This window comes from Convolutriloba macropyga, chromosome 15, assembly GCF_964194025.1.
Source record: "Convolutriloba macropyga chromosome 15, txConMacr16.3, whole genome shotgun sequence".
NCBI classification, from domain to species: domain Eukaryota; kingdom Metazoa; phylum Xenacoelomorpha; order Acoela; family Convolutidae; genus Convolutriloba; species Convolutriloba macropyga.
In genome coordinates this window covers 31,871,947-31,899,725 of record NC_134482.1, presented here as the reverse complement: position 1 = coordinate 31,899,725, position 27,779 = coordinate 31,871,947, and the positions used below count along the sequence as shown (strand labels likewise).

The 27,779-nt window shown below is 36.0% G+C and overlaps 1 protein-coding gene across 2 annotated transcripts in view; it reads left to right on the top strand.

Annotated features, from left to right (window-relative positions):
• Positions 1-16,214, top strand: part of LOC142354003 (beta-1,3-galactosyltransferase 5-like) — a 37,752-nt gene extending 21,538 nt beyond the window's left edge. Inside the window, exons 2-4 of one of the 2 annotated variants that reach the window (XM_075406249.1) lie at positions 880-1,523; positions 15,640-15,815; positions 16,055-16,214. In XM_075406249.1, the coding sequence (XP_075262364.1) occupies positions 880-1,523; positions 15,640-15,815; positions 16,055-16,059 (825 nt within the window). In that variant the 3' untranslated portion in view covers positions 16,060-16,214. Of the gene's footprint in view, positions 1-879; positions 1,524-15,639 lie in introns of both variants that reach the window. The other variant, XM_075406248.1, reaches the window with a different exon arrangement.
• The last annotated feature ends 11,565 nt before the right edge of the window (positions 16,215-27,779 follow it).

The window sequence follows — 27,779 nt, the reverse complement described above, 5'->3', positions numbered from 1 at the left end:
AAGATTTTACCTCAATCTTTAGTTTAAATAAAATCTGTTGCGAGCAAAAAACTTAGGAAAACTTTCCAATTTGTCTCATTTCTATGTTCTGACATAGATAAGTCGATCTTAACAACTTGTTTTAAGTTCTATGTCAAATTTGTATTAAATAGTTCTAAAATTTTGTATCCTTCGTCAGTTATCTGACTTTAGCAAAAGGCTTTGAAAATTTTGAAATCCACCTCTTTTTTCTTTAGAACATCAATGCTAAATTTCCTTTGTATACCCCCAACAAGAAGGCCAGTATATAGACAAAAGTGCAGAGAGATCAGGGAAGTGAGAAGAGAGCAGAGAGAAGAGAGAAACGAGACCAGAGAAGAGAGGAGAGAAGAGAGAAAGAAAGCAGACGAGAAGAGAATTAAGAGGAGATAGAAGAGAGACAAGAGAGAGAGAGAGAGAGAGAGAGAGAGAGAGAGAGAGAGAGAGAGAGATAGGGGAAACTCTTAAAGTTATTTGTACAAAAAACAAACTTGAAACCGCTTGTATTGAAGTTTTTCTTGTTCAAAGTAAATTTTACTAAAGAAATGAAGCCATGAGGATTAATGAAACGCAAAAATAGTTGTTGTAGGAGTTACTTAAATGCAAGATTTAATATCAGGTGGTGTGTTGTTCAGCACAATGGATTTGCAAATAAGATATCCTTGTTGGCATCAAGTACTGATGCATTTTCAATATATTTGCCTCAGCTTAGACCCCCTGACAAAATATAAACTAACAAATAGCGTACCAGTAAAACATCCGTTAGTTTATTCTGAAATTTTTTGTACCCCAATTTTTCTCGAAAATTAAACTGTTTTTCAAACTCAAATTAGACATCTAAATTAGGCATTTTTGCTTCAGTTGTACGACTATCATCGCGTTTGGACTGACTCGAGACCTCCAATTTGGATCAATACAAAGACATTTAACAAATGTGACAGGCTACCAACAAAGGTTGCCATTCAAAGAAAGGTGCTCATTTTAGTCACATCACAAGCGACCAATTACGAAAGACGACAAATAATACGCAAAACATGGGCATCCGAATCAAATTTGAGGAACTTGAAGAACTCATCTGGTCTTGTTTCTTTCAAAGTGGTATTCGTTGTGGGGAAAGATATAAACCCTAAGTCAGGGTTGAGATTGGAACAAAAAGCGTATGGTGACGTCATAGAAGCGGACATTAAGGAAACTTATCAAAACTTGACCTTGAAAGTCCAAATGGGTATCGACTTCGCAGTTAACGAGTGCGGCAACTTCGATTACGTCATAAAAACAGACGACGATATGTATTTAAACATATTCCCTGTAAGCCTTTTCCTATCTAAGCAGGGAGAAGGAAAACGATTATTCGGGGGGAGATGTTATTACGGAATAAATAGAACTAGAATAGACATCGATAAGTACTATGTTAGTGACGAGGACTATCCCGGGCGAACCTATCCGCCTTTTTGTGCGGGTGCATTCTACATAATGAGTACCGATGTTGCCAAAGATGTCCGCAAGTTAGTTGAATAAAATTTTATCAACTTATAGACTCACCACGTCCGAAGTCAACCAGTTGCATTGTTCAGTTTCGGCTGTTGTGTTTAATAACAAGTTTTTTTAAACTTTTTTTATAAGATTTAAAGGCCTGTAATTCCAGGCTGATCCAAGACCGAAAGCTCAGACCGTCGTAGAAAAAAAACGTCTCCGTCCAGACGTTCACAGATTTTAATGTTTCTAAAAGTAAGCGTTTCCAAACATCCGTACGTCTTTCGACTTTTGTAATTTCATTAATCTAATCATTTTTGTCAAGACTGTGTAACCAGGAACTCTTGACGTCCCTTGAAGCGTTCATTTGGTCCCCAGGTCACGACCTCGACTTAAGAAAAGACTTTAAAAGTCTAGTGGGGGGGGCAATATTGACTAAAACTACACGGTCGAGGTTCCTAGTAAAAATCGGGAACCAAAGATTAGTTAGCGATAAAAAACTGTAGCACTATCGATGAATTTTGGAAACTTATCCGCTCAATATATGATCGCACATGTCAGAGCATTTTCTAAATCATTTTTACGAAGCATTGTATGCATATTCAGATTCAGATAACTTAAATATATCTACTAGAAAATAGTTTTCAGTTTTTACATCTCGTTCCGCATTATTCAACCCTTTCCTTCCCGGACCTAGCTTCAAGTGTAAATCAGTACTGAATCTTTTTAACTCCATCATGTTTTTTACTCTTCCAAGTTAACTGTTCATGGCACATATTAGACATTTCATTGTAAATTACAGGACAAATAAAATCTTTTCTCCAGATGTAATTTTCTCCAACTTTTCTGCACATTTTTACGTATCTTTAACATCCTATCAAATCGTCCAACCGAGGTTTTCTGAATCTTCTTTACTTTTCACTGGCAAATTTGTTGTTTATGTTGTGAAAAACTTACAGCTGATATAGTGAATGTTTTCATCTATTAACGGCGTTTTTCAAGCACATTTGCTACTTTTTCAATTAGTTTTGTACACTCTTTTCCGCACTTTCGTAACATTTCAAACAAAAATTAAAAAAAAATAAAATTGTAACTCAAATTTGGTAAGAAAACCAACTCCCAAACACTCTGCCCTATTCCTTGATTTTTAATTTTTAATTGACCAATCTTTTAACATAATTTTCCACAACTTCCGCGAATTTTTTAAATCAAAGTTTGTTACACTTTTTTTTCTCAAATACTTAATTCAGGGAAATGGTAATATATGTGGCGGGAATTTTTGAATCCTGGCCAATTTGATTTGCCAAAATTTACTACGACATCTGAATGAATTTTATCAGAAAACTGTAGGAAAAGTTTGAGAAATGATAAAAAATATTTTAGACAACACTTTCCTTAAAATTTTTGACTCAAGCACTAGAAAATATAAGAAAAATTGCAGCTGAAAATGAGCTGGTATATTCAAAAACATACGGATTATTAAACTTTTGGTAAAATTTCACATCACTGCTAGTAAAATTGTTGAGGTTTACATTCTTTATCGGGTTTTTTGACAACAATTTTTTTCCAGTTGGTTACATTTGAACAAAGATATCAATTTCATAATATCGAACATTTCATCATAATTAGATACTGTTCCACAAGCTGAAGCAGTAAAGATTTTGAATTGAAATTTTCTCAATAATTTTTCAACTAAGAGTTTTTCAATATTTTTGGGTGAAAAGTAATGAGTGAGAATTTTTCTTTAAGGAATGGATATCGCTGAAGGAAGTAGAAGAAAATAGAATCCTAAAATAGACGTTTTATTTGAGATATTTTTCAAGTTCGAGAATTGGTAAGGCTCCGAGAGTCATTTAAAAATCTATTATTGAAAACACGTATAGTGACCTAGATGAGCCTCACCATTTTTGTTTAAAACTTCTTCGTTTCACAGAGAAAGTTGTTTCTGACCACCAATACTAATGTAGTCAACAAAGGCAAGGTCTTGGGCTCATTTTGACATCAAATGACATCAAAAAGAAATCAAATCAAAACACATGGTCACAGACCTGATTATCTATACTGATTATACAGCAAATGTAACCGGACACAAAAAGGAAGAATTGCAAAGTAATCAATCGAATGATTGGATAAACGAAACAAGTAATTTCTGAAGGCAAGGCATACGAAAAACAAGCTTTCTAATTGTCAGCTTATCTTATTGCTCTGTAAAGGATTTTACCCTTGAAAATCTAACATTTTATTCTGTGAAAGATTTCAATTTTTTTGGTTGTACTTATTGCTAAATAACTTAGTTTTCGAGAGCTTGTACTCGACATGGGAAAACAACGTCGTCTCCATTTTTTTTGCCGTTTTTAGAGTCTAGGAAGTTTTACCATCGCGCCTGCTAATCCAAACCGTTGGAAAACTTCCTGTGCTGATTTTTTACAATTGGAGTTCTTAACTCTAGGTTAGTGTCTAAAAAACTAACAAAGCACTAAACTAAAAGAGTACAAACGAAAATTTAGTTCGCTTAGCTCCTTGAGGGGAGAACATAAATTTTACATGGTTAAAGACTTACACACTTATGAATTTTTTAAAACACTTGTTAGTGTTTTGCGCGAGGAATGCAAGAATTGAACACCGTAAAATCTTACCGCCAACGCCGTCAATGCTTACTTGTAGAGACAAAGAAATTTTTTCAATTGGTGGACCTAAAAATTTCAATAAGCAATCAATCGAGCATTAAATATCCTTTGGATAATAGAACAGGATAACTTTTAAACGTAGCTTTGAGTATCAAAACAACTTTTGTAGAAAAAGTGGAAAACCTCAACGAAACCGAGACACGCAAACTGGCGCAAAATTTCATACACAATAACCTTTTGGAAAATTGTCAATTAATGAGAATGTTTTTTGACTAACTGACTCAGAAAATCTTATTCAGATTTATTTTCTTGAAAAGCCTTTTTATTTTATCCGTTTTGTGCACATAAAAGATATAACCTATTCTCCGCCAGAGGCACTTGAAAACATGTCGGGTAGACCTAACAATGTACTGTTGGTTGGTGTGGTTATCATTAAAGTTTTTATATTCAAAGGGCGTACTATATTTTGTTCTCTATTAACGTTATGCTTTGGTTTTCAAGTCAACCAAAAACAATTTATTATGTTTGTTTTTCACATTATCATTATATTTCGAATTGTTTTTTGATCATTTATGACAACACAAAAATTAGAATGTTGATTTTGGAAACTTGATAGATTGTCGATTCTGTAAATGTAGTTTAGACTTGTTTAATGTTTATTGTTTCATACAGTAAATGATAACTTAGAAGTTTTGTTGATGACCATTAATTTTTTCACAAAAGTAAAATTGTTTAGAGTGTGTTGATTTTTTCAGTCTAAAAGTTCAATTGATAATGTGCATGAAAGGTATCAAATTATCGGGTCTTTGGCGTTTCGGTAAATCTTGTAAATCTTGCAATTTAGATTTCATTTTGATAGATATACTTTACCGTGTTCTTGTCTTCTGTAAGGCTCAAATATTTTGGAACAAATTTTGCCGCGCAAGCTGTTTTAACATTTTCTTTTTGAATGCTTACTGCCTGGAAATTTTGCAACAATTTTTTCCCTTATTGGATCATTGCTTGATCATAACATTTTAAACGTGCATCTAATTTACAGAGGCGAGTGATCTTCTTGTCGAATAATGGAGCTGTTCTAGGAGCACAGTGGCTCACAAAACTGAAGGATCCATTAGTAATCTAACAAATTTCAATAGTATTATAGAACAGTTGACTCATTCTTTAGCATCATCCAACTGTCTTCTTTGTCAGATTGATACATTCTTTCTGTTCGATATTTTCGAATTGCATCTGTGTTCTGCTGTCCTATTTCAAATCCATTCATATCTATATAAGTCAAAAATCACTAGTCAATTATACACCCAATTTTTGCCCGACCTTATATTAATAAGATTATAAAAACTTCACTTCACTGCATAAAATTTTGAAAATCTTCAATGAATGAAACTATAACTTGAAATTGAAGTATTTTGGATTTACTGCTCCTGCGATATGATGATAATAATGCTTCATTGTGCTAATGGGTTGATGGGATATGAGGCAAAACTTGATTAGGCGAACGGAGTTTTTATAGATAGTAGGTGAAAATCTTAAACCAAATTTTGCAGCGTTTAGGCGATTGCGAATTGAAGCACTTTAAAAGAGGTACCTCAAAATCCACTCAATGCTGTAAAGTTGTCAAGTGTCCTTATTAGTTTCCTTATTAGTCAAGTGTCCGTACAAGTGTCTTTACTTACAAACGAGATGTTGAGCAGTGCATTCTAAATATATCATTTTTTCATTGTTTCACATCTCTTGTACTCAGTGTCATCATGGCCAATGATTTTGATTTTATAAAAATCTAAAACTGGAGGAAAGGAATAGTGATCACTAAATTTGCTTATCAATAGCTTTAATGTAAATAATTTAGGACTACTGGCTGAAAAACGCACGGAAAATGGCAATTGCACAACATTCGCAAACTCTGGTTAATTTGGATTGCTTTTGTGGGCTGTTCTTGGAAAACAATTGTTATAGTGACCTGACTGCTCTATATTACCAATTTAATAGGTTTACACCTAATTTCAACCAATGTTTTTCTCCGCAATTTTGTCTAAAGCCTACGAAAATTTTTTTCGCCTATTATCCTACGACCCGTGATAATATGATATATGTTTTTCTTATAAAACAATCTATTTTCAAAAATATAATGTAAATTTTTTGAGTTAAAGTATGTTTATTCCAAATTCTCATACTTCTGCCTCATAGACTGTCATAGAAATGACATCGTCCTCGGAGGTTGGACTTCTGTAATTCGCTAGATGTCGACCCGCGGGTCAGGAGGCGAAACATTTCCGATCACTGGCGGAAAGTTTGTCTCTTCTGGAGCTTGTTCTGCTCTAGACTGCTGAATATCCTACGACCCGTGATAATATGATATATGTTTTTCTTATAAAACAATCTATTTCCCTTCAATTTTTCCTTCCTACAGACTTTTTGCCGTAGCCCGTTTGAATCGCTTTTTCTCCGACATCGTAGCCTCCTCAATTATTTATTTGTCACGTTCTGTTATATTTTCGAGATAATTGTGAAAATTGATACGTGAAATTTGATACAGATCTAATAAAAATGATATTTTTTCTAAAGAAAGTGTCGTACTTTAATAAAAATACTGTTGACTTTTTCGCAGAAAGACATGCTATAAATTTGCGATTGGATTTCGCCAGGCGAAATGCTTACTTATTGCTGCGCTTGAATTGCACAGCGGAATCAAAGAGATTATGGCAACTGATACTGAATTGACAAGGTAAGAAAAATGAACCCAAGTGGAGGACAACAAAATGAATAAAAGTGAACAGACGTGTCTGATCACGCAGCGGTTAATTACAATTATATGATTGAATAACAAATTTAACTCGGGAAACTTAAAAGATTTTCTAGAGGTAAATGAAGGTTGAAGGGCGACAACAAAATAACTAAATTATGACATCGGATAGAATTTACCGCACTTCAAAATGATAATTAACAAGAATTGTACAGGTAACACATAACCCCTTGAAAGGAAACAAAATTGTACAATTAGGACAATTTTTCACTAATAGTGACATATTTACAAAGTTAATTCTTGGTCCGCTGTTAAATATGTAGTAGCAGTATTCTTGCTGGTTATCTTAACTAGTGATATTTACTAAAATGCATTGTGAATTTTTTTGAGTTAAAGTATGTTTATTCCAAATTCTCATACTTGTGCCTCATAGACTGTCATAGAAATGACATCGTCGTCAGAAGTTCGGCTTCTTTAATCCGCTAGAAGATTACAATATTAATACTTGGTCCGCGGTTAAATATGTAGTAGCAATATTCTTGCTTGTTATCTTAACTAGTGATATTTACTAATATATATTGTGATTTTTTTGAGTTAAAGTATGTTTATTAATATTTACAATATTTTTTTAATTTTACAATATTAATACTTGGCCCGCGGTTAAATATGTAGTAGCAATATTCTTGCTTGCTATCTTAACTAGTGATATTTACTAAAATATATTGTGAAGTTTTTTGAGTTAAAGTATGTTTAATCCAAATTCTCATACTTCTGCCTCATAGACTGTCATAGAAATGACATCGTCCTCGGCAGTTGGGATTCTGTAATCCACTAGATTTCCACCGGCGGATCAGGAGGCGAAACATTTGCGATCACTGGCGAAAAGTTTGTCTCTTCTGGAGATTGTTGTGCTCTAGACTGCACAGTTTCTAGAACAGAGACATTTGGTGATTGAAAATTTTCAATGTTACCAGTTTCGTTGTATCATTTATGTCTCTGAGTGCCGAGAAGCTAATAACTTTGGGGATACGACACTGCATCGCGCGTGCGTTGTTTGGTTCAGATAACGATACAAAGCTACCCGGGAGAATGAATAACAAATCCATAGCGGGAAACTTGGATTGATGTCTGGCGGTAAATGAAAAACCGAATTATGACATTGTACAAATTTTACTGCACTAAAAATGATATTTAACAAGAATTGTACAGGTATCACATAGCCCCTTGAACGATAAGCAAAATTGTACAGTTAAGACAATTTTTCACTAATAGCAACATATTTACAAAAGTTAAACAATAGTAATGCTTGGTCCCCAGTTAAAAGTGTAGTAACAAAATATTTGCTTTTTATCGATACAAGTGATTTATACTAAAATATAAGGTGAGTTTTTTTAGTTTATGTATGTTTATTCCAAATTCTCATGTATTTCCGCCTCAAAGACGGTCATGGAAATGACATCATCCTCGGAGGTCGGGCTAGATATCAACCTTTAGACATCAACCTGCTAAATATCAACCTGGGGATCAGATATCAACCTGAGATGCAGGAGATGAAACATTTCCGATCACTATCGAAGTGTTTGTCTCGTCTGCAGCTTGTCCTGCTGTAGACTGCACTGTTTCTACAACAGAGACCATTTGCAGTTGAAGACTTTCAATGTCGCCTGCTTTTCGTTGTCTTTCAGGGGGAGCGCATATTACGAAATCAGATGACATATCTTCAAAACCATAATACATTGGTTTTCGTCGATTGCGTTTGGATGATTTCTTATCTGTGTTTGTCGTAGGCGTGGAGGGAGGAACTTGTTGAAGTGCTAAAATCGGGGCATTTGGCGGAGGAATAAACAATTCGCCTGACATTCGTTGTTTCATTTTGGCCCCTGATGGCAAGAAGTTAGGGTCTTTGGGGATACGGTCCCGCACCCCACGTGCGATGTTAGGTTTAGATAATGACACATAGCTACTTCGATCGCGTCTCTTGTGTTTCGTCTTTTTATCGCCTTTTATTTTTCGAGCGAATTCCTTAATTTTTCAAGCTTTTTTCATCCGCCAACTTTTTGTTTGTGCGTGGTCCACATAAGCTTTTAAAGAAGTTTGAAGTTCCTGCTGGGTACCTAATTTCGCAATGTCACTTGCGAACTGTGATGATTGCCATTCCCGGTTCCAAGATCGTCGAGTAGGTTAGACTGACTTTGATGATGTTGGACCCGGGTGCCAGCACCTCATACAGGCCCTCAAGGTTCTTCTTGATCGGCGTTTGCCATGCACTTTGCAAGCCAGTTTGTGTTGCACCGCACGTTCTAAGATTGGAATTGGTCGTCATAGTTTTGGGCAAAGAAATCAAGATTCTCCATCAGCGCTCTTTTATCTTGCGCTCATTAGCATCTTTATTGGCCGTTGTTTTCCCCTTTTCAACTTCTATGTCGCTCTAGTAGCCGTTGTCCCATTTGTCGTCGGGAGATATGGCCTCAGAGGTAACTGTGTCTTCATCTAAATAATAGTTTTTAATATTCTCTTATGAGAGTTTGGGCAACTTAGGGATGGTAATGATTTCGCTCAATTGGTTATTATGTTTTCCACCAAAGTGTGCTTCGAAGGGCGAAATATTTGTTTTTTTTTCTGTTTTTATATTTGCAGTTGGTGGATCGTCAGTAGTGCATGCTTTGTGTTAAAACAATTAGTAGCCAATTTTTCTTCTTTAAAACATGCAAGTCTATTTTTAATTTTCTGTATTAATCTTTCTACCTGTCTAATAGCTTGGTGGTTGTAAGCGCGGGATTCTATAATGTCATTGTTATTCTTTCTACAGAAAATCTTTACTTGATGTCCCTGAAGGCAATCCGTTTCATCCAAACGAATGGAACGAGGTGTTCCATGATTTTCAATATACATGTCCACAAATTTTGTTAAAAATAGGGCCATTCGTTTTGTCAAAAAAACAATATGGTACCAAAAGGCTACGTACAGCATTTCTGCTTTTAAAGAAAGATTCGTGCTTCATGAGGCGTGAAAAAAAGCGTAAAATTTAAAAGTTTTTGGAGAAATTTTGTTCTCTTTTTCTCTTCTTTAACAGAAAAAGTGGTTAAACCGCTTTGTTCTTTCACTGTTTGCAAAGTTGTTACGCGCCGAGATGTCGGACAATATTTTCACGGACGAAAAACAAAAGCGACTCAACTTGAAATCGAGATCCAGGTAACAATAAATCGAGATCCAGGTAACAATAGGCATACAAACATTTTTTGAAAAACAACAGTTTTGAGGCACAAAAATTGAGCGGAAGACCCACAAAGTTATCAAAAAATTTTGAATTAAAGTTAAATAGCAGCGTTTTGAAAGATCCCAAACCTCACTGGAGCGCATTAGAGTAGTTCAAAACGCTTTCTTTTGCTATGATTCAATTTCCAGAGGTACGTTAACCGAATTCTCACAAATATGGCGTTTTTCAAGAAAAGCTGCAAATAAAGTCAGTTTGAAGAATAAAAGCAAGGGTTTTTGTTCAAAATGGTATATCAATATGCCGAAGAAGCGGTTTTCTTTCTGGCAGAATTTTGTTTTTACTGATGAAACAAGGGTACGCATCTGATGAAACAAGGGTGCGAATGCGATTTCTTGAAAAAAACACAAAAAAGTTGAGTTCGGACAAACAATCATTTATATTTTGAGGTGAAATACTATCAGATGAACTTTCCAAATAACTGTCGGTTATTTGGAAAGTTTGAAAATTTACGAAGAAAAAAAGCATTTACTGGAAATTTTTTTTCAATAAGGTAAGGCAATTTTCTGACAATTTTTTCCAGGAAAAGAAATGGAAGGTACTGGAATGGCCAGCATAATCTCCAGATTTGAATCCTTTTGAAAATGTATGGGCAATTTTGAAGCAACAATTACGAAAACAGACAGTTTTTTGGTAAAATTTAAGAGAAGAAGTGTATGAAATTTCGAAGAAAATTAACCCAGAGGTTATGAGAAACCTGCATGAAAACTAAACCACCGTCTGCTAGACGTCAAAAAATCTAAAAGTAATGACGCCTTATTAGAGAACAAAATTTCAACTGAATATTTTATATTATTTGATGTTTGTATTGCTTTTTAAAAAAATATAGGTGTACGTAGCTTTTTGGTACCATAGTGTAGTTGCAGTAGGAAAATTAGAGAAACAATCTATTGCGGTGGGAAAGCTTTTTGTTGGCCTTTTTTTTATCGTCAATTGATCCACCAAAATCAATTTCTTTTTCCTGGTTTGGTTCAGCATAAGATATATGGTAGTGGAATTGCTTGGCGGGAATTACTGATTTAAGGTTCTTACGAACTGCCGTGCAGGGTATACAATCTGTTGATCTGACGATCAACACCCTATTGATGTATGGCCACCAGCAATAATTAGCCATTCATATCATGCACCAGGTACATTGATGACTAGCGTCCAAGTCGTCAATTAATGCATCTCGCAAAACGTTAGGGATAGCAATCTTTTTGTCTATACAGACGAAACAAGATCGCAAATGAAGTTCCCGATAGTACGAACTAATCTACGGGTGGATTAATCTACTTTAACCTTACCTCACTGCTGTTGACTATACAATGACTCACTTCATTTTGGAGTGCGAATATGCTCGTGAGCAAAGTTATCAAGGATTTGCTGAAGACCTTTGCTATGATTTTATTAAACGTGGGTATTCGTGGGCTGGGCGTGATTTTTGTACTAAAAATAGATGATGCCATTGGGGATAGTGTGGGAAAAGTAGCCGATCATAATTCTGGTGATAAGCTTTTTGGGGTGCATATTGATTTTGTTTATTGAAATCGTTTTATTTGAATTGAGATTTTGATGACAAACTAAGTTCGTTTTGAAGATGATTTCAGTTGACTGATTTTGAGACGGAGATTGGCCAGAAAGCACTGATTTTATTTTTGGTAGCTGACTTTTATAACTATAATTGGAATGTCTATTAACAAACGGGAAATCAATCTTATAAAATTGCGTTTCTCGCCCTGTGTAAGGCTTTACATTTTGAATTTGGAAACGAACATTAAAATGAGTTGGATTTCGCTTAGCGAGTGAACGGTTACATGGTAATTGCCGAGAGGGGTATTTATATTTAGAATAGTTTGCACTGAAGCTGGTATTTACTAATCGGTTTCGCTTTGCGGGTGACAAGTGAAATGCATGAGTTTTTAAGTTAGTGTCAAGTGCGCTAATTGTATTTATTGAATTTATGACAGTTTCACTCTGTGTAGTGACTCGGGGTGCTGGATCATGTGATTTAAGCAATTTGTGTAAATCAGTTGCAGATTGAATTGAGTGTAATTTCAAGGAGTTAGCAGAGACTTCTTATGCAAAGGCTTTTTTAGCTTTTTGATTAGAGTGTTGAAATATTTAACCAGCCAGACCCAATTTGGCACCAGGCATGTGTTCAATTGTGATTTGATGAGATAGTAGAAAATTTTCTCACATATTTAATAGACCATACTTCACCGAGTGGTTCTAATTCCTTGATACTGTATTTTTCTTAACAGGAGTTTTGAAATCTAGAAGTAAAAGCAATGGGTTTCCGCCCGTCTACTTTTAGTTGTTCATGGGCAGCTTGGATCCCAACACCTGTAGCTATCAATTCTACCCGCGTTTCGAGTTGCGCATTGTAATTACAATTTTCAGTTGCTTTTGTGATGCGGTTCTTTGCTTCAAGAAAACAGTTTTCATGATTATCGGTCTCAATAAATTTAGCAGATTTTCTTAATAAGAGGCGTAATGGGTGGCTAATTTGTGCAGGGTTTGGGATGAATTTACTTATGTAATTTTCTGAACCAAGAAAAGAAGAAAGTTTCTTTAATTTTTTCGGTGCTTCAAGAGACACTATTGCTGATGTTTTATTTTCGATCGGCAATATTCTCGATTGTGAAATTTGACATCCAAGCCAATCGGTTTCTAATTTAGCCAAGTGGCATTTAGGAAGATTAAACCGACGATATTCTTCATCATGTCTTTCAAGAAAATAGCATACAATTTGTTCATGGTCTTCTTCTGATCTTTTGCTAACAATTAGAAAATCATCAAGGAAGCAGTATGTATTTTTTAATCTTATTAGAGTGCAATCCATGGCCTTCTGAAATTCTGCGGGCATATCTGTTAATCCAGTTTGAATCCTGTTTGTGCCTGAGGATTAGCCTCCAGTGATTGGCTGGGTCGGGGTCTAGATAGAATTGACTGTAGGCATACTTGAGGTGCAAATTTGAAAAATATGGGGTGCTGTGCGACGAGGGATCACTAGTTTGATGAATCATGGATTCGATTAGCGTATCATTGTTTGGCATTTGGTATTTACTTTTATGGATTGATTTATTGAGGATTTTCCGATCAAGTGCAAACTTTATAGTTTGGTCCTTTTTAACAATGACTACATGTGGTGAAATAAAATGATTTTCTAGACAATATGCAAGTTTTGTTATGTGTTTTTCTTATTAAGTATTTTTTTAAAACACTACTTACTCCGTCTTGCACATTAATAAATATACGTTTCCCTATTTGGTGTCATGGTCGGAAATGTTTGCAAAATTTTGTTTTTGCTACATGATTTTTTGATCTTCCAATGCGAGTTACAAGGTCAGGAAATCGTAAGGCTATTTTCTTTTTAATGAGTATTGTGGCGAGTTAATGTTGACCTGATTACCTTAATGCAATTGAGATTGTGTGATTGCAACTCCTAGTTTAGTTGATCAAAGAGATCGAAACCGATGATTGGTTTGAGGCCATCAGCAACGACTCTGAATCATTCAACTGGTGTTCGAATCTTTACTCAATGTGGATTGACTTGTTCGAAAATGTCCGGAAATGGGGATTATTGATTTCGTGAACCCATATTGCATATGGCTTATAATTGAACACTTGTGCTGCGAGTGAGTGACTTATTCAAAATGCTGCGGTCACTTCCTGAGTCATCAAGTAGGGTAGTTGAGATCATTTCGATTTTGATGGGCCTGTTGAGTGGTCCAAATTTCTCGAGATCAATGTGTATTATGGCCACTATGTTGTCATCGCCGCTACAGTAATCGGTTTCGTACAATCCAGACAATTATTGTAGGAGATTCACGGAATCCTAGGGGTGAGATTCTTCTGATGAGTTGACCGATTTTTTCTTTGGATTTTGGGCCTTCTGTGTTTTTTGTTGGCAACTTAGTTTTGCGAATTGATTTAACAGACCACAATTTTTACCTTTAGCGATTTTTTTGTCTTGGTGTTCCGGAAGCCATGGTTCTCCACAAATTGAGCAAAATAATCGAGGTTTTCGATTGCCTTGCCTAGGAACTTGTTTGAGAGAAACCAATATGAAGAGCAAGCACTTGGCGGGTATTGAATTGCATTAACACTAACCAGAATGAGGATCTTGATGTGTGTTTGAAATTGATGCTGATTTGGCATATCGACTTCCATATTTATAGCTGGCTCAAAAGATTTCTGCGGCTCAACTGTTTGTTTTAGGAGTTCTTTCTGTTTTTCCGTGTCGATTAAAATAGTGATGAAGACATTTCTAATAAGAGTTTGCTCTTTGTTTCCGAAGTCACGATTTTCAGCTAATTCCTGAAGCGTTCCGTAGAAGTGCTTGACTGTTTCTCTCCGGAGTTGATTTGTTATGAGGAAAACGTGGCTGTCAAATGTTATGTTTCTGGGTCTGATGAATGCGTCTTCTACGATCTACAAAATTTCAGCAGTTGTGAGAGTATCTATCATTATATGCGGGTTCTTACTGTTGAGAATTCTACCTTCCTCCACACCAATTCTAAGGTAGAGTAGCGAGACTGTCTTTCGATCTGCCAGTGACCGTGGTTTATCTGCGCACATTATTCCTACTTCGATGAATCTTTGGTATTTGTTTTGACAATTCATCTTTTGTTGCGCGTTTTGGACATTGCGTTCCAATTCTGATTGCGCTGAGGGTCTGATGATAGTTTTTTCGTATATAGACTCTAGGGGGAAAGCCTGCCAATTCTGGTTTAGGACGGAGAAGTTTATCCAGGATGATGTTCTCCCTGGCAAGCTCCACTTTTTCCCATCGGAGATGTGGCTCGGTTGTAGGTTTATCACAAAAGACGTCAATTGATAGGGGATTTTTTTTAGTTTGCTGACTGTTCCAAGTCATATTTTTTTGAGTTAAAGTTGACTTCGCCGCGCGAAGACACACTTTTAATTTGAGATTAGATTTCGCCGGGCGAAACGCTTAATTATTTCTGAGCTTAGTTTGCGGAGCGGAATCAAAGAGATTTAGGCAACTGATATTGAACGGACAAGATAAGAAGGATGAACTCTAAAGGATATCTACAAAATGAATCAAGGTGAACAAACGTGTCTGATCACGCAGCGGGAAAATACAATCATATAAATGAATGACTAATTAAAAGCGGGAAACACGAAATAATGTCTGGATGTAAATGAAGGTTGAAGGGCAACATAAAATCAAGAACTAAATTATGACATCGTATAAATTTTAATGCACTAAATAAAATGATAATAACAAGAATTGTACAGGTATCACAGAAAGTTTGGGTAGCGCAGCATAAATTTATGTAATAAACATTATAAATTTTAAATGTTTTTAAGCCAATTTTTATGCATGGAAAAGTAGGTGCAAAAATGCGTCAGTAGTTGAGTGCCTCTCTTTAATAAAAAAGGTCAGAACTTTTCTTGAGAGGAAAATAATACTACGAGTCGATTAAGAGTTCAAACATTTGCTGCGTTGTTACATTATTTATCTTCAATTGTATTTTATTGCTTCATTGTTTCAGGCACTTTAGGTTAATCAGGCCAGTCGCCTTAGAGGATGTCTACACTGCATTATGTTTGAAGAACATGTCTTTCGAGCCAAATGTGAAACTGGACAGCTTCATAGACAATGCTGGCGTTTTGCCCTACATATCACGATCAGTTGCGAATCCGAATGTCATGTTTGCTGTGCATTTCGGTAACCATTATTTTCAGTTGATTCCACAATTACATGACGCTTTACAAAAACTTGGAAATAAACTAAAGGTGTTCAAAATGATCCCCCATCGCAATGGAACTGTATCAGCTGGAGTTGTTAAAAGACCTTAAAAAATCAGATTTCAGTTTGTGTTTAAATGTCGAGATGTTTTTATTTAATGATCTCTAAAGTTAAAAAGAGATATTTATTTGATGAAATTACAAGTTGAATTTATTTAGAATAATTTCCCCGTGCACCGAATCCCGGAATTCCATCCAGCCCTGCAGCTTTATTGGGAGGCCCGGACTGAACTGCAAGCCAAAATCAGTACTGGATCAGTCTAAATGCAAGACTACAAGCACATATCAGTACTGTGGACGTCTAAAAACAAGTCTGCAGGTCTGACAAGTCTTTGCCAAGAATTGGATTACACTTGAAATCCCAAGTCAAAATCAAGTCAAAAACAAATTTTCAAAAAATTTTGTGTGAAAATTATGAATTTCGAACAAATTTATAAAGTGCCACGATTTTTGCATTAATTTTTATGCACTTTCTCGAGGCGCCTGACAACTGATACCAGCTGATAGCAAGTGACACAGCGGGACCCGGGAAGGTCAAATGGCCCCATATTGGACCATTTTAAGGTGTTTCTGAGACGTTTTCAGCCGTTTTTCAGCCCTTTGGAGCCGAATATTAGCCGAAAATCGACAATTCTCAATTTTTTCAGATTTACCAAATGTCGAGCATTCCAATTAGAGGAAAAATTGCGAAAAACGCTAACGCAGTAAGGGTTCCTCTGCTGTCCCGAGGCCCTGTTAGCCGCCAGCAAGCGCCAATGGAGCCGGTTTTTTTCCCAAATTGTACCAAATCACCCAGAATATGAATCTAATCAAAATGCCTCACGTCTAGGCCAAGACTTTGTACTGACAAGTGTAAAAAGTGACATGATCATAGCTCTGAATCAGTACTGATATAAGACTTCGATTTGACGTGCCCAGTACTGATATTGACTTACCGTTATGTCCGGGGGTTTATGAACCTTTTGACCCAATATTTTTAAAAACCAAATCTGGCCGATCTATGTGCTCAGCGGAGAAGAAAAAAAAGCAGAACACTTGAACAGCTTTTGAAAAATTGAGCAAATCCTTAAAAATAACTTTTCAATTTGTGCCTCTGTTTAAAAAAAATTGTGCCTTTAATTCTATATTTTCATTTTCAACGCTTTTGGCATCTCATATAGTTCGTTTCAATAGAAATACGCAGAAGATATAATAATATAATGTTGTGAAGTGTTTTTGTGAAAGATAAATGAAATTTTGCGTCAAATAATTGTGAATGTGGATACTTTTGTGTTCTGTGATTTTCTACGGTGTTTGGAAAAGATAAAAGTAAAAAACAAATGTTTATTTTGAAAACAGATCAAACTCATTATTAAAACCATATGTTGAAAATTAAGTTAAAATGCAACAATTTTCATGGATATTAAAAGCTGAATTTAATTGTTTTAATTTGAAGAGCGCCTAATCTTTTTTTTGATATTCTATCACAATTTACAGAAAACTCTTATTGTGCAGGTTTTACCCAAAAAGGATTGAAAATAAATTCCTTGTTTACCTAATAAAAACCAATTCAAAAATAAAAACGGATTCAAAAAGAGGGTATTGTCCGAAAAAATTTCTATTGAAAAACAATTCTTCAAAATGCGGGTTTTGCTTTTCCCTCTTCTTGTCTTTACTAATTGCTTTTGAATTGCTTTTGAAAGTGGGGTAAAACCTTCATCAATTTTTTTATGTACTTTGTTTATTGGACGTTCTGATATTGCTTTAAGCTGCTTTGAGAAATGTATAGCATAGCGCCAACGCAAGTTGGAATTAGCCACCGTACTTTTTTAAGCAGTTTTGCTCCATATCTGTGGCCTTTGCGCTAGTTTTTCGCATTTTTGCAAAAAATTTTGCAATTAACTTAGGAGCAGATAAAATTTGTCAGTTCTTGGTAAATTCATCAGTGAAATTATTGTTTTGATGCGGACCAAGAATTTGAAAGTTCTCAAATTAACGTTTAGATTGCTTTTACGAACCTGCTTGTCTGTATATTAAACATAACTTGAAAAAACTATATCACATTGATAAAGCTCCCCATCTACACATGATTTAAAAACCCTTTAAGCATGATGTTCATTCAAAACAATCGGCAAAAATGGGATTTGAACCCACATATATAGGTTGAGAAGCGGAATCGCAATGAGTTGGGTTTCGTGGATGGAACGGGAGGTGTTTTCATCCAGTGGAAGGTCTGGATTGTAGCAGTCCTTTGTGTACTTGTGGGTGTTGTCTGCGTGTATGTGTGAATGTGTGTGTGTGTGCGCGCGCGTGTGAGCGTGCATGCATGCGTGTGCACGTAAGCATTCAAATGGCCATTTTCTGTTCAAATGCTCTTTTCTATTTCGGGACTTTCGCTTCGTTTTCGAACGTTCTTTTAACTTGACTGCGTGCGTGTGTGTGTGTGTGTGTGTGTGTGTGCGTGTGAGGGAAATTTGTACATGTTGTTCGCTCATAAAGCAAGCCGCAAAGCAGAAACATACAAGCCAAATTGACATTGAAAATGTGTTAAAATAGAGGAATTAATAACTGTTGGTTGCGTAAAGGCTGCATAAGACGATAAACCAATGACCGTAGACAGAGGGACAAGATTTGGAGTCCCCTTGCGGACAAGACGCACAATTTTCTCGGTCAAAAGTTTGTGATTTTGATGTTGTTTATCTTTTTCTTTCCCGCTTGTTTTTCCTTCCTTTTATTGCGCATCATTTAGTTCGTTCTTTTCTTTCTTCCTCTATCTCTCTTGTCATTTAGAGGATGTTAATCTTCATCTGTTTCGAGCTCATTAAGCATGCAGCATAGCAAAATGAAGCAAGCCAAAGAGCCATTGACTAATATTTTGCTGTTGTAGAAAGAGCAAAGGACACAATGGATAAAGGCAAAACGCATTGATAGCGTAAGGATACGACCTAATGGCTGTTATGCGAGGATCAATGGTTCGCTTTGAAGCTGGTACAGCAAATTGCTTCTATTTTGTTCGTGCAAAAATCGTAATTGTTGTTTTTCGTCCACTCCTGCTTTCCTTGCTTTCTATGTAATACTCTTTTATATTTCTATGTTATGATCTTTCTTCATTTATATAGTTTCTATATATTAAATCTAAAAATCTAACTTAAACTATACCACCACAACGTTTGAGCTTCAACCTTCACATTGTTAAACGAGCTTTTAACATGCAGCCTAGTGTAATTCATGAGTTCGAAGACTCGTTATACCGCTTTATTTAAGATCCTAATATGCAGATGTTTTTGTGCTCATTGAGAAATCGAGTAGCAAAAACCGAAAACAGAAATGGCAATGGAGAAAATTTACACGCTTGGTGGCGTAAAGGATAAATAAAACCGAAGACTTTTAACCGATCGGTAAGGGTTCGAAACTGAGGTAGTATCAAAAATGTCTTTAATATCTTGTCACGAAGAAGTGGTAATTGTTGATTCTAAGACACTCTTTTCTGTTGTTCTTTACTTTCTTCTTTTTTAAACTTTATTTGTCATAAGAGTTTTCTGAGTTCTATCTAAAATATAAAATGTAAGTCGTATCTGGCGCAATGGTTAACTGCGTTCCTGTCTTCACATACCTCAACTGTCCTTTGCTAGCCAAGCGCAACACCAGCTCTTTGAGACACAGTATACCGCCATATTTAGCTCCTAGCCTATAACTTTTCTCGTACTCTTTAAGCAAGCTGCATAGCAAAAAGAGGTGAAGCTAAGAAGAGGTACTGATCAAACATTGACTGAAGTAGATTGGGTAATAGACATAACCAATAGGCATTGGTAGCGTAAGGGATAAGCCCAATGCCAATTGACAGAAGAGCAGGGTTTGAGTATAAATAGGAGCGTTAAATATATTTTTTTTCCTGGGTTAGAAATTTAGGGAGTTGTTTCACATTTTCTTCCGTTCCGTTTTTTTCGTTCTTTTTCTGACTCCTTTTTTCGTTTTTCGTTTTCGTTCCTGCCGCTTTTTTCTGTTTTCTGGTTCTATTTTAATTTTAAGCCGGCTTATGTTTAGCGCTCTTCAAATTGGCCGCATAGCACCCCAGGCAAGCCAAAAAAACCCTTGACCAAAATAATGCCGATTTATAACGAGAAATAAACTATTGCATTACGCATCGGTAGCGCAAAGGAAAGGAATTTTGGGTGTTATGCCAGGGTAAATGGTTCGTTTTTAATTTTTTTTGCTAAAAATTGCTCTCAGCTTGGTGATACAAAGACTGTTATTAATGTTTTTCATCCATTCTTTCTTCATTTTAATTCTGTTTTATCGTTCTATTTTTTTATTCCTTTCTTTTTATTCTATGTATTAATTTTTGGGGGAAAGCTATGTCACCATGTTCAGACTCCTAATACTGCCATGTTTTAGCGCTTCTTAAACATCCAGCTTAGTGTAGTAAATGCGTTTTTCGACGCACTATGCCACAATGTAGAAGCTCATTTTCTTCACAATTCTTAGCGCTCCTTAAACATGTAACATAGCAAAATCAAGCTTTCTTGAAATAAATTGCTTTTAGATAGTTTAATAGATGCCAAAAAACCGCATTGGTAGCGTAAGCAAGAAGACCTATGACTTATAAACTATGTGCATAGGTTGGAACCGCAGCTGGTACGAAACGGACAGCCTATTTTTTTCAATTCTTTTACTTATTTGTTTGTGTTGCTTCTTTGGGCCTGCTACTCTATCAATCAATTTTAACTCAAATGCTTTACCGCCATGTTTACGCACCTAATCTTCGCATGTTTTAACACTCCTTAAACTTGTAGACTAACTCGTTATACCGCTTTATTTAAGATCCTAATTTGCAGATGTTTTTGTGCTCATTGAGAAATCGAGTAGCAAAAACCGAAAACAGAAATGGCAACGGAGAAAATTTACACACTTGGTGGCGTAAAGGATAAATAAAACCGAAGGCTTTTAACCGATCGGTAAGGGTTCGAAACTGAGGTAGTATCAAAAATGTCTTTAATATCTTGTCACGAAGAAGTGATAATTGTTGATTCTCAGACAGTCTTTTCTGTTATTCTTTACTTTTTTCTTTTTTTAACTTTATTTGTCATAAGAGTTTTCTGAGTTCTATCTAAAATATAAAATGTAAGTCGTATCTGGCGCACTGGTTAACTGTGTTCCTGTTTTCACATACCTCAACTGTCCTTAGCAAGCCAAGCGTAACACAAGCTCTTTGAGACGCAGTATACCGCCATATTTAAGCTCCTAGCCTATACCTTTTCTCGTACTCTTTAAGCATGGTGCATAGCAAAAAGAGGAGAAGCTAAGAAGAGGTACTGTTCAAACATTGACTGAAGTAGATTGGGTAATAGACATAACCAATAGGCATTGGTAGCGTAAGGGATAAGCCCAATGCCAATTGACAGAAGAGCAGGGTTTGAGTATAAATAGGAGCGTTAAATATATTTTTTTTCCTGGGTTAGAAATTCAGGGAGTTGTTTCACATTTTCTTCCGTTCCATTTTTTTCTTTCTTTTTCTGTCTCCTCTTTTCGTTTTTCGTTTTCTTTCCTGCCGCTTTTTTCTGTTTTCTAGTTCTATTTTAATTTTAAGCCGGCAGATGTTTAGCGCTCTTCAAATTGGCCGCATAGCACCCCAGGCAAGCCAAAAAAACCTTTGACCAAAATAATGCTGATTTATAACGAGAAATAAACTATTGCATTACGCATCGGTAGCGCAGAGGAAAGGAACTTTGGGTGTTATGCCAGGGTAAATGGTTCGTTTTCAATTTTTTTGCTAAAAATTGCTCTCAGCTTGGTGATACAAAGACTGTTATTAATGTTTTTCATCCATTCTTTCTTCATTTTAATTCTGTTTTATCGTTCTATTTTTTTATTCCTTTCTTTTTATTCTATGTATTAATTTTTGGGGGAAAGCTATGTCACCATGTTCAGACTCCTAATACTGCCATGTTTTAGCGCTTCTTAAACATCCAGCTTAGTGTAGTAAATGCGTTTTTCGACGCACTATGCCACAATGTAGAAGCTCATTTTCTTCACAATTCTTAGCGCTCCTTAAACATGCAACATAGCAAAATCAAGCTTTCTTGAAAGAAATTGCTTTTTGGATAGTTTAATAGAGGCTAAAAAATCGCATTGGTAGCGTAATTAAGAAGACCTATGACTTATAAACTATGTGCATAGGTTGGAACCGCAACTGGTACGAAACGGAGAGCCTATTTTTTCAAATCTTTTACTTATTTGTTTGTGTTGCTTCTTTGGGCCTGCTACTCTATCAATCAATTTTAACTCAAATGCTATACCACCATGTTTACGCACCTAATATTCACATGTTTTAACGCTTCTTAAACTTGAAGACTAACGTGAGGCATGCGTTATGAGACCCTCTGTGTCACTATTCAGGAACTCGTTATTCGCACAATTCCTAGCGCTCCCTTTACATTAATCACAGAGTTAAAAATGTCGCTGAACCAAAATTGCTGCTACATGAGGTAACAGAGGCAAAAGTTTGCGTTCATAGCGCCAATGGTACAACCTATGGGTTTTGAACGAGTGGCATGGGTTAGTGCCCGAATTAATGCGAAACAGAAATCCTAATTTCCTGTAAACCTTATCTTCCGGTAAATGGTTTCCTTGTGATGCGTTTGCGGGCCTGCTTTTTCTTTTTCAATGCAAAAGAGTGCGGTTTCTTTTAATACATTTCTACAACACATTTTACGACAATTTAATTTGATTGTGAACAAAATAGCACCAAGTTTAAAGTCTTTGATTCGAACATAATAGTGCTGCAAGAAATTTTACAGCAACAGTAAAATTAAACAGTAAAAAATAATTTGTTTTTGCCCCTTTTGTGGTAAAACGCTAATGTAATCAATGGAGCATTAAAAAGCGCGTTTGATTAGCAAAAATTAAAATTTTAAGCGACATTGTATTAAATTAAAAAGTTTGATTATTTTTTCGTTCTTTTGATATGTCTATCATTTTCAGCCACAGACCAAGTTACTAAGTTCAATTTAAACACTACGATTTGAGAACAGCAAAGCTCAACCAAAAACAACGAAGCCCGCATACTGTCGGAAAATAGCCGCAAAGTATGAGAATTCTAATAAAAGAACCAAAAAAACTTTCGGATTCCATCATCAAGGTCAATTTGAAATTCAAGTAAAAATTTTTGTTAAAAAATAGACTAATCCAGTTTTCTGACTTTTATTGCATTCGGTTGGAATTCACATTTGCTCTTCAGAGCTCATAAGTGAGCTCACATGTCACTGTTGAATGAAGCATATAATCTATGGTTACATTTAAGAAACTCCGCATAACTGACCTCAAAAATTGTTCCAAGAGAAAAAACAACTGACGTAACAAACAAGAACGTAGCTGGTTTATTGGTAGAGGTAACAAAGTAAATCAAAATTTTTCTTCTTGGCGTCTGGTCAAATAGTTGTAAAAAAATGGGACAACCACGAATTCACGAAAAATAGCCAGAAGACTCCTTAACGGAATGGTTTTAAAGTGGATTTATAGCACCGCCAATTACTCACTTGAATCCTATTTTTGCATTATTATCTTTTTAAATCTCTCTCTCTCTCTGTCTCTCTCTCTCTCTCTCTCTCTCTCTCTCTCTCTCTCTCTTGCTCTCTTCGAACCATTTTGCTTTCTCCTTTTGAGTTTTGATCAACAGGTTGAACTATAGGAACTTGGAATTAACGACCCTCAGAAGAACTTGCGATAGGGCAATTTTTTTCATAATTTTTGAGTGATAGACAAAGTAAGCCAACAAAATCAAATCATGTTTCAAAAACGGACGAAACTAACAAAAGAAAATCAAAATCTAAAAAGAAAAACATTATTCTTTAAATTCATCTAGAAGTTGTTACGTCCCAACGGCTGATCCCGAAATGTTGTTTAAGGCTTTTTATTTTTTCCTAACCTCAAGAAAGAGACGCTAAGAGACACTGGAAACCAATTAAGACCAATGCAGCAACCCAACTGTGTTATTAGCTAACTCCATATACTGCTAAATAATTTTGGAAGACTCGAACCTACTATCTCCAGAACAGCGGCCAAGCATGCTATCGTTGCACCAAAGCTCCGCTGAAGTAACAACTTGGCGAGATTGATATACCACAATACACAAATGCAGAACATTGGCCAGAAATTCAAAGCAAAAAACAAACGCAGTGAAATATCTATCAATCAGTCAACTGTTTGGACAGTCAACTGTTTGCAGTAACAACATCTCGTAAAATGGATTCAGTTGAGATATGGAATGAAAGCGATCACTTCAACAAGCATTAAAAGGTACTGTTGAGAGGTAAAAAAATTCAAACAAACAAAAAGAGGCAACAAAACCACTTGAAAAGAAAATAGATAGCAATCGAAACAAAAGGTAACCAAAACCTATATACACTAATTTGAACACAAAAATGTCCAAATTATCTATTAAGTTGGATAACCACTCTATCAATAGCCAAAAATTAAAATGCGAAAATTGCATCACATGTCTTGAATATGCGACGCTAGAACAAATTTTATCTCTCTCTCTCTCTCTCTCTCTCTCTCTCTCTCTCTCTCTCTCTCTCTCTCTCTCTCTCTCTCTCTCTCTCTCTCTCTCTCTCTCTCTTTCTTTCTTTCTGAAAATGGGACTTGAACAGAAACAAAAATCATACTTGTCTCTGCTCTTTAATTTTGTTCCACAATGTCATCTGAACACTGAGTTTTCATTTTGGCATTGGTTTTAGCATCCTGCGTCAAATGCACTCCAAATGCTCTCTAGTATCAAATGCACTCTAGCATCAAACACACTCCAAAAATTATTGATAAAAAATACTCCACAAATACTCCCTTTGAATCGTAAAAATGACACTAGGATGATAGTCGCCGTCGGTTGGTTAAAATTGTATGAGAACAATGGTAGCTTCGTTATCGCTTTTTGGCAATTAAAGTTGCAATCTCTCCATTACAATTGCGTTTTCGGCCGCTCTCTGACAGATAACTTGAAAGAAAAGTCCGGTTTTTCAAATTTTCACATACAAAATTTAGCTTCTAAATTTGGTTTTCGTATACAAGGAGGTCTTTTTGATCATTACAAAAAATCATGAGATTGACATAGATTGACATCAGATTTGAATAAAGCCTTCTCAAACTTTCCATCAGAAACGAAATTTCTGAAAATTGATTAGAATACATTTTTGTCTAATCAGAAAATTGGTTGCTAACTTTCCTCTCCTTGTAACGGCTGCTCTCCTATCAAAGTCAAGGAAAACTTTACACCGCCCAGTTCGTTTCAGCGGTTTCAAATCTGTCCGGAAATTGTATTTTTGCAGTTAACTTTTGTGAACTGTATTATCCGCTATACTGTAGAATACCGTTGCATTACTTGTTGCTCATTTACTCCTGATAACTAATCGCTCAGCTTTGCTGTATAACAAACTTGTTTCTCTCAGAATAACAAAATAAATCAAATTGAAACAATCAATTTTTGTTGAGTTCTTGGTTAATAACTCAAGTTATAAATCGAAGTTAGGAATTCCCGTTCCTACAAATTGTAGCCCTATAACTTGGCTATAACTATGCAAAGTTTCAGCTTTCTATCTCAAAGATTGCAAAAACAGTCAGAAAACTGTAAAGGTAACTGAACAACAATAATAAATTTTCTAACTTTAATGTTAGCAAGTCTCTCTATTGGTTTCAATAACACCAATGTTGAACTAGAGTAGGCTTCGTTAAAGCCAGTAAAAGAAACTGACTTTATGCTTTGCACAAAGTTTCTCTTACTTAGGAACTTCGTTCCTCAGAAAGAAACTTCTGAGAATATCAAAGTTAATTCTCTTTTCACAAGTCAAAGTAAAGTTAAAACTGTACAATCACTAATATGATCTACAGAAACAAGACACGATAACAAGTAATTTACCGCTCAAGAAAGTGTGCTTCAATACGCACTGTATGTCAATTTAATATAACTAAAATTGCAAGTTTCAACTGATTTTTGGTAGTTTTTCAAGCTCCTTTTATGCTGCTAGTCACGTGGATTTACATGTCAAATTCAACTGTTGATTGGTGGTAGATAAGAATGTCGACAGAATGTGAACACTTTTCCATAACGTCACTTTTTCAGTGTAAATTTGATGTCATGGGAAATTTGTTAACCATGTAGAAGTTTTGTCGAATATTCTGTATCAATAATAGGTTGATTCGCAATCCAATCGCAAAGAATCTGATGCAATACTGTTAAGTCGTAGTATTGTTTTGCTGGTGGCTGAGGTAGTTCGAGTTTGAGTTATAGTTTGACTTCATGAATGACGATTGTGTACTAATAATAGTTGTTAAATATAAATGTTGAACAAAATGACCAAATCCGTTTGGCTTCGATAGAATGTAGCATTAAATTTCGCTTGTCACGCTATTCTGGCTTTAAGGCTTGAAATGACCTTGAAGCGCTATTCAATTTGATTTCTGAGTTGTTAAGCTCAGCCGCAATATCGCCGGCCCTGTTTTCCATCGCGAAAACATCTTTTCCAGGTAGTACTGGGGCGAGCTTCACTACTGGTCTTTTGTACACTCCGTCGTTCGTTCGAACTATAGCTGATCGAATCACACCGTCAGACCCATCGATGGTCTCCGTAACTCGACCTAGATTGTAATATCCACGCTTATCGCTGTCTTCGATCAACCAAACGAGATCGCCTTCTTTAAGGATTTCGTTCGCCGTAGATCGCCATTTTTGCCGATTATTCAAAGTTGGCAGATATTCTTTACGAAATCTGTCCCATATGAGATTTGCATATGCTTGAGTTTGTCGAAAGAGCTTTCGATGATCAACAAATTCTTCCGCGCATAGCAGGTAGGGTAAGCAAACGTTCTTGTTGCCAAGCAAGAAGTGGTTGGGGGTCAAAGCCTCTAAGTCATTAAAATCTGAACTGACTGGAGTCAAAGGTCTTGAGTTCAACGTCTGCTCAACAATACACATCGTTGTTGAAAGAACGTCCTCGGTGACTGATCTGTTCCCCAATACTGCATACATTGCTTTCTTGCAACTTCTCACCAACCGCTCCCATACTCCTCCAAAGTGAGGTGCTGCGGGTGGGTTGAACTTCCATCTGATATCTCGTTGAATTAGATGTTCTTCGATCCCTTCTTTGTTCCATGCCGCAACGTACTCTGCAAACTCTCTTTCAGCTCCAACAAAGTTTGTTCCGTTGTCACTGATGATCGTATTCGGTTTGCCTCTTCGTGCAATAAATCTCATTATTGCATTGAGACAACTATCTGTGTCCAACTTGGGTACCACTTCTATATGCACCGCTCTCATAGTTAGACAAGTAAAGAGACAACACCATCGCTTTTCGTTTCTTCGCCCAATCTTCACAATGAAAGGGCCAAAGTAGTCAACTCCAACATTTGTAAAAGCTGTAGAAGCATCTAACCGTTCTTCGGGTAGACCTGCCATTACTGGTGCTATCGTTTGTGCTCTGCCTTTTCTGCAGGTAACGCACTTGTTCTTGATTGATCTTAAGGCGTTCCGTATGCCTAGGATCCACATCTTCTGCTGAACAATGTTTCTCACATGCTCAGTGCCTTCGTGTTGATTGTCCTTGTGCTCGTTTCGCAAGAATAATTCAACCGCACGATATTTCCAATGTAGCAGAATTGGATGCTTTGCATTGAAGTCCAACTGACTTTTGCCTATTCTGCCTTTGGCTCGAATAAGTCCTTCTTCATCCAGGAAGGGGGAGAATTGTAGAATTTTGCTGACTTTTGGAATTTCCTTTTCAGCTTTGAGAGATTTCATCTCTTCACCAAACTGTTCTTGTTGTAGTAACTTGAAGATCGTTGCTTTTGCTTTTTCTTTTTCTTCAATGCTGACTACGAGTGTTGCTGGTTTGTGTTTGTTCAATGCTCGCTGTACGTA